General features: G+C 47.7%; 1 protein-coding gene across 3 annotated transcripts in view; it reads left to right on the top strand.

Annotated features, from left to right (window-relative positions):
* The window catches only part of KMT2D (lysine methyltransferase 2D), a 101,916-nt gene that overhangs the window by 21,187 nt on the left and 67,180 nt on the right, over positions 1 to 13,549 (top strand). For all 3 annotated transcript variants that reach the window (XM_072990975.2, XM_072990974.2, XM_072990976.2), the window contains 11 exons: positions 115 to 250; positions 2,062 to 2,279; positions 3,290 to 3,399; positions 4,460 to 4,622; positions 4,943 to 5,108; positions 5,226 to 5,340; positions 7,372 to 7,523; positions 9,417 to 9,568; positions 9,931 to 10,062; positions 11,791 to 12,686; positions 12,873 to 12,986. In XM_072990975.2, the coding sequence (XP_072847076.2) occupies positions 115 to 250; positions 2,062 to 2,279; positions 3,290 to 3,399; positions 4,460 to 4,622; positions 4,943 to 5,108; positions 5,226 to 5,340; positions 7,372 to 7,523; positions 9,417 to 9,568; positions 9,931 to 10,062; positions 11,791 to 12,686; positions 12,873 to 12,986 (2,354 nt within the window). The remainder of the gene's footprint in view (positions 1 to 114; positions 251 to 2,061; positions 2,280 to 3,289; positions 3,400 to 4,459; positions 4,623 to 4,942; positions 5,109 to 5,225; positions 5,341 to 7,371; positions 7,524 to 9,416; positions 9,569 to 9,930; positions 10,063 to 11,790; positions 12,687 to 12,872; positions 12,987 to 13,549) is intronic.

Genomic DNA, 13,549 nt, shown 5'->3' on the forward strand with positions numbered 1-13,549 from the left:
TGTTCCTTGTAGCCCACTGTCTCCTCGGAGAGTTCCTTAGGGAAGGGACATGCGGCTCAGGCATCAGGGCCTGTGACCAGTCGTGCCCAACTCCTGACTGATACCTTCTTGCAGCTGCAGGTGGGATTGTGGTGTCTGAGGAGCAGGGCAGTGTGGAAGCTGAGCCCGTGAAACCACCAGAAGAGGGGAGCCCTGTGAAGGAGACCTTGGACAAAGCGAAAGCGAAAGAGGAGCCGCCCCAGACCTGCAGGTAGGCAACCTATGGACTCAGGGCTGGAGGAGGTTTTGTGACAGGGGGAGGGAGAGGAAAGCGCATAGTGAGGGTGGGACGACAGGCTCTGTGCTGTGGTTGCTGACATGTGGAACGAGGGTTCCCTAAAGACACAAAGGGGGTCGCTAGGGGAGCGAAAGTGCTTTGCCCGTTGTGTTGTGGGCAAATGAGCAGCTCTCTCTTTTGGCGGCTGTTTTTCTAAAAAGAGTGTAGTGGTTCTTCTCTCTCTCTCTCTCTCCTGTTTGAAGTGATCAAAGAGTCCTGCTCCTTTTCGTCTCCCCCTCTGTAGTCTGCCTGATCCCACAGTGAAACCTAGTTGCTGAATTGCCTGCCTTTCCTTTGCCTCATTCCTGGGCAGATTTTTAACTCGGTCGTTGTTGTGCAGACCAGGGAGGCTACCAAACATTATGGTTGAAACGTTTGTGCCCAGGGAAGAATGGTGTGGTGATATGTGGAGGTGTTTGATGTGGAATTTGAACCTGGGGGTAGTAGACTAAGGACAGAACAGAAGTTAGATCCCCATTTTATGGAGATTTGGGTTTCGGGGGCATAAAAGGATCCAGAGAGCTAGGTGTGCATGCCACATGCATCAAGCATGAGGAACATGGATCATAGCAGATTGTGACGCATCGGATCTGGCCCGGCTGGTTCCTTCCTTTGTGGACCATAACATGTAATTACTTCATTAAATTATTAGATGTGCTCAATTAATAATTTTATGAAAAGGTATGAATAATAACACTTATAGGAACACCTGCAGTGACCCAAACACAGCACAATGCACAGTGGTGCCTCGCTAGACGATGATAATCCGTTCCACTGAAATCACTATTTAGCGAAATCATCATCTAGTGAAAAGCATTTCCCCATTGGAATGCATTGAAACCTGTTCAGTGTGTTCCAATGGGGAAGAATGTTGTTGTCTAGTGAAGATCAGCCATAGGAAAAGCGGCTTTGTGAACCGCCGATCAGCTGTTTAAATAGTTGTCTTGCGAAGCGTAGGTCCCAAAACACCTGTTTTGCGAGTGCGGAGGGAGCTGTCAAAATCGTCGTCTAGCGAAAATCGGTTTGCAAAGCAGGGATCAAACATTGTCCAGCAAAATCCCCCCATAGGAATTGCTGTTTTGCGAATCGCTATAGCGATCACAAAAAGTCAATGTCTAGCGAAAAAACTGGCATGCGGGTAACTGTCTAGCGAGGCACCACTGTAAAGGTGAACTGATAGAGACTTCCCATAAGTGAACTACTTTGCAATTTTATTTTATTTTATTTTTTGGAAGATCGAGTAAAGGGTGGGGGGAGCCACATAGACTGCCCAAAGGAAATCTGGGATATACCGTAAATTCAAGAAGCATACAAGGAAACAGGCTTTTCATTTATGAAAATGGGGATAGGGCGCAGGTGACATTTATAACACCCACAAGCCTATAAAAACTGGAATTTGTTTGTCTCCTACATTTATATCCTACCTTTCCTCCAGTGAGTTAAGAGTGGCATATATGGCTCTCGCCTCACTTTACTCTTGGAGTAATCCTGCTGGTTCAGTGAGGCTGAGAGTGTGTGACTGGCCTGAGATTGCACAGTGGACTTCATAGCGGAACTCGAGTCTCCTGAGGCCTAGTCCAACCCCCAGCACTGTTATTTATTAGTTTTATTTATAGGCCACATTTCTCCCAACGAGAGACCCCAAGCGGCTGGTGTTATGTCTGCCCCCCAGCCCCGACATCCGTCTAGATGAGGAGAGGCTGCCGCGTCCCTTAAATTATGTCAGGCTCTTTCTCTCCTTCCAGCTCCCCACCCAAACGCTGTGCATTTTGCAACTGTAGCAAGTGGAGCCTTCATGGGCAGCGAGAGCTGTTGCGTTTTGATCCCGCACCCGAGTGGGCAGAAGATCTTCCTGATCCACAGGAGGGAAAGCAACCTGGCTCAGCGGAAGCTGGAAGCGATGACCTGACCCTGATTGGCTTTGCTGATGAGGTGTCACCACGAGAGGTGTTTGAGCCAACAGGTGAGACATTGGCACAGAGGGGGAGCCCCCATGGGGGAGAATGGAGACAGGTACCTCTCTTCTGGCGCCTTGTATTGGACTGGCCTTCCCCATATCCTCGGCATCCTATTCTGACTTGGATGTGCAACGTTGCCAGTAAAGCAGTGGTTATCAACCCCCAAAGTTGGCTCTTTCCCATTTAATCGTATGTTCCACGTCCTCTGGATTAGCAGAGGGCAGACGTCAGCTTTTGAGGTCTGCAGTCTTAAAAGCTAAAACCTCAAACCCCTCCCAGGGATGCAGCTTTCCTGCAGTGGTGCAAAATGGTGGCCTGGGAGTGTGATCACGATGCCACTGAGGATGAGCTTAGGTGCAGGGGGTTTCTTTTCTCTCTCTCTCTCTCTCTCTCCTCCCCCCCCCCCCAATATCTGAGTTTTGACATGCAGATTCACTCTTGGATTTTCCCCAAGCTTCCTTAATTTTGATGATCTAATATGACTGAAAGGGCCTTTTGTTGCTTTTACTGAGTAACGGGGAATTGGAAGCCCTTGTTGATTTACTGAAAGGGCAGAGAACCATGGATGCTCCAGCTGTTGATGAACCACTGATTCTTCCATCTTTCACCATTGTCTAGACCACTGGTTCTTAACCTTGGGTTACTCAGGAGTTTTGGACTGCAACTCCCAGAAGCCTTCACCACCAACTGTGCTGGCTGGGGTTTCTGGGAGTTACAGTTCAAAAACATCCGAGTAACAAAGGTTAAGAACCACTGGTCTAGACCAGCAAGGGCTTGATAGCATTTGGAGTACAAGAACACCTGCAGGGGCCACAAGCAACTCAGTACATATCTACTGTGAGTCACCCACAGATCCACTAGTGGGGGCTCTAATGATGGTGTTCGTCCTCTTCATTGTGCCACATAATGTTTCCTGAATTTCCTAATGGAAGCTGTCAGGTCTCCTCCTCATTGAATACTGTTGTCCCTGAATATTGTGTTCCTTTGTTATTTGTTCTTTCTTTTTTCTCCACAGGGCATTTTTGGGCTCATCACTGGTGTGTAGTTTGGTCAGCTGGAGTCCTGCGTCCAGAAGGGTCATGGTTGAGCCATGTGAACAAAGCTGTCATCTCAGGGATTGCACAGGTCTGTTTGAGTCAGCTGTAATGGGGTACGGGGATGGCACCTTCTCTAGCTATTGTGGGATGAATTAGATCAGGTCCCATGGATTAACCTCCCAGGGAAGGCTCTACGAATCAGCTGCATCAAAGCCATAACTTTAGATTTTTGAAAAATGCTCTTCTGTTTTTCTGACTTTTCTTCATGACTCTACAGCGTCCTTTAAATGTTGAGAATAAGTTATTTGACACAATCAGATAGATAGAGGCTTGAAAGTAAATGTTGGAACTCAGTGATCAGAGCACGATCTTTCATCCAACAGAGCAACCAGTTCCCCCTATTAACCTTCCCAACCCCTCCTGCAAACATGTTTTCTTGCAAAGACCAAAGTACTATTCTTTGCCTCCTCTCCACTCTTCAGAGATCTGGGCACAAACGTACAACCACCACTACCCCCAGAAAACACATTCCTTACAGCTAGGTTGTGTTGTAATATGTGCATACTAAGTAGATGGAGGCAGTTGGAGGCATTCATTCCAGTAACAAAAATCCGGGATGTTTAAACTTCTAGAGGAAAATACTATGATACAAAGCCATGGCAACAAGGACTTAGATTTCCTTTTTGTGGCCGTGAAGAATCCAGGAATTCTTTGGAGAGCAGTTAATTCATGTATTTATCCCTTTGGTCCCCCAGCCATTTTGGCCTACAACCCCCAGAGTTCCTATGTTAGGTGGGCAGTGATGATGCACAGTGTAGGCCAAGACGTCTGGAATGCCACCATCTCCCAGCATGCTCTGTGCTGTACTTGCTGCTCTTTTGGGATAAATTGGAGTTTGGATAGTGGGCCAAAAAGTTCTTCTTTAAATGCTTTGATGTTGTGGAACAGCTTTGGGGAGCCAGCTGTGTCATGCAGGCAGAGACTAGGTGGGCCCTACACCACTGTAAGTAATCACAAGTGTGCTTTGACCAAAAGCTGTATCTTGGGGTTGTACATTCAGCTTTTCTGACCCTTTGTTTGTCTGCTATCCCTGTGCACAAAGAGCAGTTTCCTCTTTGGGTACATGATACATTCTTTGCTTCTTTCAGAAATGTGAACACTGTAACAGACGGGGTGCTACCATTCCATGCCACGCGGAGGGGTGCCAGCGCCATTATCACTTCCCCTGTGCAGCAGCTAGTGGCTGCTTCCAGTCAATGAAGAGCTTGAAGCTGCTGTGTCCAGAGCACCTAAGCCAGGCTGTACAGATGGGTATGTGTTGGTGGTAGGCCAAGGAGAGGTGGTGGGGCACAGATTTGACTCCGGTGTGCTGGGATTAGGGTGGGCCCCATTCTAGGTACATCAGTGGTTCTGTGAACACTATGGAAATAAGTGGAAAGCGTTGATCATGGGTAGAGCTAAAGGAAGAAGAACATTAAGAAACTTTGTTTCTGAGCGTTGTGTGCCCAGTCAAAGGGAGGCGCATCAGGTACGTTGAGGGTTGGTTCTTGAGTCAGGCTGCAGACGGTGGAGACTAGTGGGGGATGAAGCCTTCACTTTGGTCCTAGTGTGTCCTTCTCCCCTCCCTGCAGAGGACTCGCGCTGCATGGTATGTGATGCCCCAGGGGAGCTGCGTGATTTACTTTTTTGCACCAGCTGCGGTCTGCACTATCACGGTGCCTGTCTGGAAATCACAGTAACACCACGCAAGCGGTCTGGCTGGCAGTGTCACGAATGCAAAGTTTGCCAAACCTGCAGGTGAGTGTAAGTCCCCTTGAAGGCGGGGAAGAAAAGGGCCATCTGTTGAGTATCCCACAAAGACGTAATGGGGCGAATCGATTGACTGCTTGCTCACAGTGTCTCTTCCCTTAACAGGTTGTCTGGAGAGGACAGCAGGATGTTGGTGTGTGAAGCTTGTGAAAAATGCTATCACACCTACTGCTTGAACCCAGCCATTGAGAATGTTCCCACAGACTCCTGGAAGTGCAAAGTAAGCCCTCCCAGTGTGTAGAGTTTGACATGGTAGCTGAACTACAATGCAACCTGGCTATATTAAGGATGTGCATATTTGCTTCTTTTGTAGAAAGTGTTCCGTTTCTGAGAGGTAAAGGATGTGGCATGGAGAAACAGTGTCACCGATTGCTTCCAATGTTTTTGAATCTCAGGGCTAGAAACCTGGTTTCAATAAGAGTATTAAGCTTTTGTGTGCTGGATGCCGTGTTTTCCAAACTCTGGCCAGAAGAGATGGGACCTTACTTATAAATCAGTTTTAGGCATTCTTGTCCACTTTCTTCTTTGGAGGAAGGCAGCCTGACATATCTTGCCTTATTTCTCTTGCCCTGTTTGCAGTCCTTGCCTTCTCTGGAGACAGCACAAAGTCATGCTTCAGTAGTTTATCATCACCTTCACAGAGCTGCAGAGCTGGAAGGGACCCCATGAATATGCGTGAGACTTGGGTTCATGAGCTTCTCTTTCTGTGGCACAGCTTCTAAAAGGAGATGGGAAGACATTTGCAACTGTTTTTTGACAACAGTGGTTTATTCTCATGTCCCAAAAAAGGCAAACATAGTTAGTTTTGCCTGTGTTTTGTTAAACTAGAAACAAATGCGTTTATCACTTGGGCTTGTTTTAGCAAACTTTGTCAAAATAACCATAGTCAAAGTTACAACGAACCCGGGTCAATTTAAAGCAGGAAGCCGATGCTTCTCGGTTCTCTCTTTGCCCCCATAGTCGTGCCAGAAAAGGATGGGCGCATGCAAGTCTGGAGCACCTTGTTGTTTTCACTCACCTAGTGCTAAAATTTGGTTTAGGGTTGCAGTCATTGAATCTGAACAGTAACGTCTGAGGTGAGCTGTTTTCCAATGTCATTGGAGTAGGAGAAATGTGAAAGTCAGAGGGAATCATGCCTGGGGAAGCTTCTTGAGAGGATTTCATAGCAGTACGGTTTTGTAGTGGAGGGTTCTTTGTGGTTTTTACCTGCATTCAAAATGAAAAAAAATTCCTGGGAGTTATCCTGTTCTGAAAGCAAGAATGAAAGTGTTCTTGTTTGTGAAAAGTAGCCAAAATCTTTCATATACCCAGCTGGCCTACCCTGGCTGTACACAGCCGCCTTCTGCTACCTGCATTCTGAATTCTCATCTCAGGCTGGTGGAACCAATTCTTCTCTAGACGGGTTGGAGATTGCCAGCTTCCAAGTGAGGAAACACAGGATGACAGAAGGAGACTTTTTCAGTAGTTTTGCTCTCTTTCCAAGCCAAGCTTCTGTCCTTTGTTGTTGTTGTTGTTGTTGTTAGAATAGGTTCTGGCAAAGTATCTAACAGGCTGTAGTTTGTCCAGGGTGGAACTGCTGTCCCTTGTGTTACCCACCTTGTGATTTTACTTGTGCCATCTATCAATTGCTCTGCAATCTCTCCTTCTATCTTAACTTTATTCCTTGGGCCAATGGGAATGCAGGTTCTGCAAAAATGCCTATATTTAGCAGTTGAATAAGTTAGGGATTTTTATGCAAATAATTTGTTTTATGTAAATCGGTCCACCTTATTAGAGAAAGGCCTAAGAATAATAATTTCTAAACAATTGACAAGGGTAGAATAATTGAGCAGTAGATTTGTGGGATCCAGTGGTTTTTCCCTTGCAGGCATTTCAAGTAGTATTTTGCATCAGAAGGAAATACATCTTGTCCCAACTTCATGTTAGTTTATGCCGCCATGAGTTCTTACAGTGCAAAATGCACCCAGTGTGTATGTTTGAGGAGGTATCCCGTTTCCTAGATTCATCCAATCAAATTAATCTAGGATGGGTTCCCCAAATGAATGAACCTTATTTTTTTTTAAGAATAAAACATCTGTTCATTCTTCTGTGCCTCATCGTTGTCCTTCCTTCTACCCATTTCCCTACTTCACTCCCAAGACCACACAGCCCTAATTTTAGTGTCTAATACATGGCCACATCTGTCAGTCTCAGAAAGCCCCCAAGCTGCCTCTTTCTGTCTTGAATGCTCATATAATTTCCCTTCTTCCAGAGCTGCCGCGTATGTTCCGACTGCGGCCTCCGCCCGTCTGCACTGGATCCGAGCTGCCAGTGGTACGAGAACTATTCTTTGTGTGAAGGGTGCCGAGAACAGCGCTGCAAGAACACAAACGACACGGAGGCCCCTGAGCAGCGCAGCCAGGAGTGAGTACGCCTTGGGTTGAAGAACCTATTCTCTGTTTCTTGGCTCATCTTAAGTACTTTTGTTATAAGGACAGCGACCCATCTTACAGCATGGGTTAAGCAGGAGGGGTTATATGTCAATTTGTAAGAAGGTTGCGCTACAAACCCTTCCTCCACTGTTCTCTTGAGTCCTCATCTACTTTGATGGATGCTAATTTTAAGTGTCGGATTGACAGATCCAAAGGTGAGGAGGTGAGGAGTTTATAAATGTATCTGCTTCTGTCTCAAGTCCACTATTGCCTGCCGTGCTGGTGGCAGCTCTCCAGGGTCTTTGTGTGAAGGCCTTTCCCGTCATTACCTACCTAATCCTTTAACTGGAGTTGTATGGGGTTGAACGTGAAGGCTTGGTGCGCATGGCTTTGCCCTGAACTATAGCTTCTTGTCCTGTAGTCAAGGCAGGGTAGAAGCAGTGTGTATTATTTTCTAGAACTTCCATCAGAGTATGCCTGAATTCTGAAATGGGTGCTGAAAGGACATGAATTATGAGGCAAGTGCACTATGGCATCCTTGCTCACTTCCGTGCAGGAGAGAGATTGTCCACCTTCATCATGGCTGTGCCAGAGCTACACTGCCTTGAACATAAGTGACTAAACATGCTCCTTACCAACTTACTTTCCCTCAGCTGCCTCTACCGAGTACAGTATTACCAAGCATGAATAGATAGAGTCTGATAATCCAAAGGGCTGGTATAGATTGGAAGGAGGTCTATGATTGGAATGGGGGAGAATGGCATGGAGCCAGGTGGCATGTGAGCTACCAGAAAGGAAGATCTCCTGCCGGTAAACAAAGAACAGCTCGGCCATCTAAACAGCAATCAACTTGGCCAAGGTCCAAGACTCCAACAACATCTGCAAAAAAAGATTGGGAAGTCATCAAAACAACAGTTTTGACCGGAATGCTCCCAAGACCAACCATTTTTTTAAAAAAAATCATTTTGAGTCTGACACCTCACTCTTGACACTTGGTCTTCCTTGGCACCTTTTTACAAAACATGGTGCTCCATCGCCATTGATAAATGGGTACTTGCATCGTGTCCCATGGTTATGCTATTGAATTTGAAGCAATTCTTTCTGTTGACCTTTTTTCAATCAACACCAGCACCAGAATTCCTAGAAGAACAAATTGTTTCAGAAAGATGCAAGAAAGAGTTCCTCAAAGCCTTGGAAATGACAGGCTATAGCATTTGGTCATAACAGTAAGAACAAGAACACTTGTCTTCCCCCCCCCCCACTAGTGATTATCACCATCTTTATACACCTTTGTCATAGTGACCATTTCTTAGGGGAGATAATTGCAACAGCTAGTAATGCAAGTGGGCGAAGAGGACTCAACCCCAGCTCTGACTGACTGGCTCACAACTCTTGGAATAAAGGAGACCCTTCTCCCTCCTGTCTGTGCAAGAACACAATGCTGGACTTTCAGTGAAGTCGGCTGGAGATTCCTTCTGCTGTGACTGAGCAGGGGTGCGCATCTACTTCTGTTCGTCTGGGTTTTATGGGGTGGGGCTTTCAAGCAGTGTTCCAAATACAAATGCTGAGAGTTTAGCGCATTATGGTGGCTAAGAAGGGAGCAGAAGTCTCAAGCCAGGCCTTTTTTCTGCCACCAAATTCACCATTTGGACTCCTTCCCTCTCTTCCACTTTCCCCTCTCTTTTTTTCACAAGAGCTCTATATAATAAGGAATAATAGTGCTGAACTAGGTCACACACAGATCTTTTCCAGGGTGGCTGGAAATGTATGCAGACTGCTTTAAATCCATACGCATGCTGTGGATGTGTTGAGGGGAAACATAATAGGCTGTTCTCTCAAAAGGCTTGATTCGGATGTATGCTTTGCTTTTTCTTTACCTCCTCAGACATGTTCTCACAACAGACACGCCAGCATCTCCCCAGCCAGTAGAAGAAGCTTGTGTAGCCAATGAAGGGCAGCCGGAAAGCCGAAGCAGCCCCGCCCGTTGTCACCAAGAGGAGGAGCAGGTGCCTCTGGAGTGTGGCGAGAAGCCCGCTGGTAAGCGACCATCTCCCAACAGATGGTTCTTAATTTGGGGTGTGTCTGTGTGTTTGCTCTGCCCAATTGACGGGTAGTGATAGACGCTCTCTTGAGAAAGAAGCAATGCTCAGTCAGGTCATTGTCTCATAACTGTGGCTCAGTCTGAGAAGAGTTATTGCTTGCTCCTGTTTTTTTTTTTAATCGTGAATATTGGTTGCCTTTTAAACCAGAAGGCCACAGGGAGTCTAGGGCTAAACTGAAGTGGGTGTGGGGAAAGTGGAAATGTTGTTCGCTACAGAGCTCGCTTGCTTGCCTGCTTGCGTGCACACACTTGCTGTGTTCCTGATGCACCCCGAACCCTGTTTTGTAACATCTTACAGAAGGAGACAAGCCTCTAGAAGTGTTGGAAGAGGATCCAGAGGTCCCTGCAGGGCAGGAGCAAATGGAAGTAGAGACACCATTAGAGCTAGAAAAGGCCCCCTCTCCCCCGCCCCCGCCCCCTGTACCACCCGGTAAGTTAACTCAAAGTCTGCATCCAGAATAAATAGTGCAAAGGTGTAATTTTGTGTAGATGTACATAGCATGCTTTTATGAAGGTAAAAACCAGGGTGGTCCGGTGCATTTAGATGGTCTTACACAAACCTGTAGGGTTGACCTTTGGGTAGCCTGGGGTGGGTGACATGTGGGCCCCAGGCTGCTTGCCACCCTCTCCCTCAGTCCTGGCCACTTTTGCCCATGCTGCAGTTCCAGCACTACTAATTCGCGGGGCATGCTGACAAAAAATGAACCTAATTTCCATGTTAAAACAAGATGTGTGCAGGATATCTCCCTGTTTTAGAAGAAAGGCATCACTCTTTGTTTTGTTTTGTATGTATCTGCTGCACACCTAGATTTGGTGTTGAAGGTGTTTTAGAGCAATCAGGTGTGTGTGCTTTTCTCCCACTTTTCCTCTTCTGCTGGTGATTTTCAGCAGTCCAGCACAGGGTATAGCCCACTGTGGATCTTGGTATGCAAAATCTGGTCCCTGGAATCACCAAAGTTGCTGTTCTTCTTGTAGCTTTTGGCAGTACAGTGGTGCCTCGCTTAGCGATTGCCTCGTTTAACGATGTATTCGCTTAGCGATGAGGTTTTTGGAGCGATTTTGCGCTCCGTTTAGCGATGTTCCCTATGGGGAAATTTCGCATAGCGATGTTCGGGACCTTGCCTCGCTTAGCGATGACAGTTTTAGGTCCCCTGTTTCCATTTTTGCTATTTTTAAAGTGTCTTAAAAGGTTCAAAAATGGTTTTAAATGCTTGGGATTGTTAGTGCACCTTCTGAAACCTTTGCAAACTTAATTTGGCTTTGATCTGACTCTTCGTTAATTTTTGGTGAATTTTTTTCTCCCCCATTGGAATGCATTGAACTGTAGGCTTGACATCGTTAAGCGAGGCACCACTGTAGTTTTTAACCCCTATTTTCTTTTGGTGGCATGGCCAGCTGTCCTGCAATGATTTCATAAGAGTGAGTGTGGAGCTTCTTTAAAAGCATTAAAAAAACACAAGCGGTTGCATTTCACTCTGACTTTTAATGGTAAGAAAAATAGATTCTGCAAGCTATATAGGATTTGCAAAACACCATTCATTTGCCTAATAATACATATTTCTATAATTCTGTTTTTGCTGATAGCTATGCACGATAATAGAAGCTTATCACCAATGACAATATAATCTCCTCTGCTTTTGAGACACTGCTGGTCCCACATTCCCCCCCCCAAGCTAATTTGTCAAGCTAACAAGTCATTCATGTTTCCAACGAAAGGAAGTTCTGATTTCCATTCAAGTCAAGAAATGTGCACTCTCTGCTAATTTTTACATGTGCTGAATTAACAGCATCCAGGGAGCATTGAGCACACTTATTTTTATATTGCACAGTTCAGACTCTTTCAGCAAAACAAAACAAAAATGATCAGCTCAGGTATTAGACTTGGAATAGGTTCAAGCAAATCTGTAGCTTCAGACTGAACTCCTGTCCGTAGTTTTGCTTCTAGAATTCAACTCTTCAAAGAACATGGCTATGTTAGGTGAAAGAAGGGGGTAGGTGGCAAGGATGCAGAGAGAAACCAGTACAGGAAACAGTGGGCTCTGGTTCCTGTCATCCCTCAGAGTGACATCATTCTTGCCCATGTGTGTGGAATGTTCCTTCCTTTGTTTCCATATTTATTTATTTATTTATTTTCTTTTTGTTTCCCCCACGCCTCCAGATCCGGCATCCCCTGCCGACCCTGAGGCGTTATCCCCTGGTGCCAAAGAGCATCCCACCTTTGAGTTGCTGCCCACAGAACCAGAACCCCCAGAGAGCCGTCCTGAGCCAGCCCCCTTGGCCAAGGAAGCTGAGGAGGAGTCGCCGTCCTCTCCTGGGAGCCCTCAGCCCGTCTCGTCCAGGGTGGCTTCACCCGAAATGGCCGAGGTGGAAGGAGAGGCCAGTGAAGAGCCCATGGAGGTGGAGGTGCCCATCCCGAAGAGCCCCCTTGGCAGCAGCCGAGAAGCCCAGCCCATCCAAGAGGAGGAAGAGGAGGAGGAGGAAGAGGACGCCGGAGCACCTAAGATGGAGCTTGAGGAGCGATTCTCTCCCCAGCTGAGTGAGGAAGAGCCACCAGATGAAAGGGCGGCCTCGGTGGGCCCAGAAGCTCATGAGGGTCACCTCAGCTTTGCAAGTGAAACCAAGCGCTCTCCCTCACCTGTGGAGGCGGAATTGCTGGGCGGCTCCTCCACCCCAATGGAGGCCTATGGAAGTGCCAACCCCACGGAGGGAGGGGCAAGTGGAGAGGAGGAACCCGGCCCAGCGCCACCCCCTTTGAGGTCCCACCAGTTAGTGAAGTCAGACATTGTTAATGAGATCTCAAACCTGAGCCAGGGCGATGCGAGCGCCAGCAGCTTCCCGGGCTCAGAGCTCCCGTTTGCCTCCCCGTACCACGAAGGCGGGGGCTCTCTTTCCCTGGAGATGGCTGGTCTGACCTCCACGGACGTCAGCCTGCAGAGGGAAGATGGGGCCTCTTTGCCCATGGGCGAGATGGACGACTCCTTGCCCTTTGACATCAAAGGCGAGTGCGAGAAGGCGCGGCGGCGCGGCTCCCCAGCCCGCTCCCGGGTCAAACAGGTAAGCTCGGGTGCCCTCCAGCCACAGACTCTCGAGGGCCCTTGCCGGGCACGGTGGTTCTCTTGCTGCCTGGGCCCCACCTGTGGGAGCCGTGGGACTTTCAGAGGACGGGGGTCGTGAAAGGGAGGGTGTGTATTTCAGCCTACGTGACTTTTCCCTCCCTCTCCCTTTTCCTTCTGGTCCTAGGGTCGCAGCAGCAGTTTTCCTGGGAGGAGACGGCCTCGGGGTGGGTCCCACACCGGCCGAGGGCGGGGCCGAGCGCGATTGAAATCCACCACCTCTTCCATCGAGACCTTGGCGGTAGGGACAGTTTTGGCAGGCACGACAATATTTGTTGTGGATGAGGGGGGTGGAGGAGAGAAACTACGGTGGCAGTAGCATTAGGGAAGCTATATGTATAGCTTGGGCCGCTCGGCCACTATCCTGCTCAGAAGCTGCTCTTGCCGTCTTGATGAGATCTTGGTTGCCTCCCTGGGCTTGCAACCAGCCCCGTGGCAGATCCTTCCAGTACTTAATGTACTTGGAGCTCCAGGCACATAAATATAGGAGAGGAAACTGGCCCTAGATTTAAGTGCTTCCTGGCCTCCTCCAGCTCCCATTTGAGCTTGCATTCCTTTAAAAGTGTTAAGAGCTGCAGGATCAGTCCCCCACTTCTTGGTTTGAATAGGTTAAAAGGTAAAGGTAAAGGTTCCCCTTGACAATCTTTGTCCAGTCGTGTTCGACTCTAGGGGGCGGTGCTCATCCCCATTTCCAAGCCATAGAGCCAGCGTTTTTGTCCGAAGACAATCTTCCGTGGTCACATGGCCAGTGCGACTTAGACACAGAACGCTATTACCTTCCCACCTAGGTGGTCCCTATTTATC

This window comes from Pogona vitticeps, chromosome 2 (assembly GCF_051106095.1).
Source record: "Pogona vitticeps strain Pit_001003342236 chromosome 2, PviZW2.1, whole genome shotgun sequence".
Taxonomy (NCBI): Eukaryota; Metazoa; Chordata; class Lepidosauria; order Squamata; family Agamidae; genus Pogona; species Pogona vitticeps.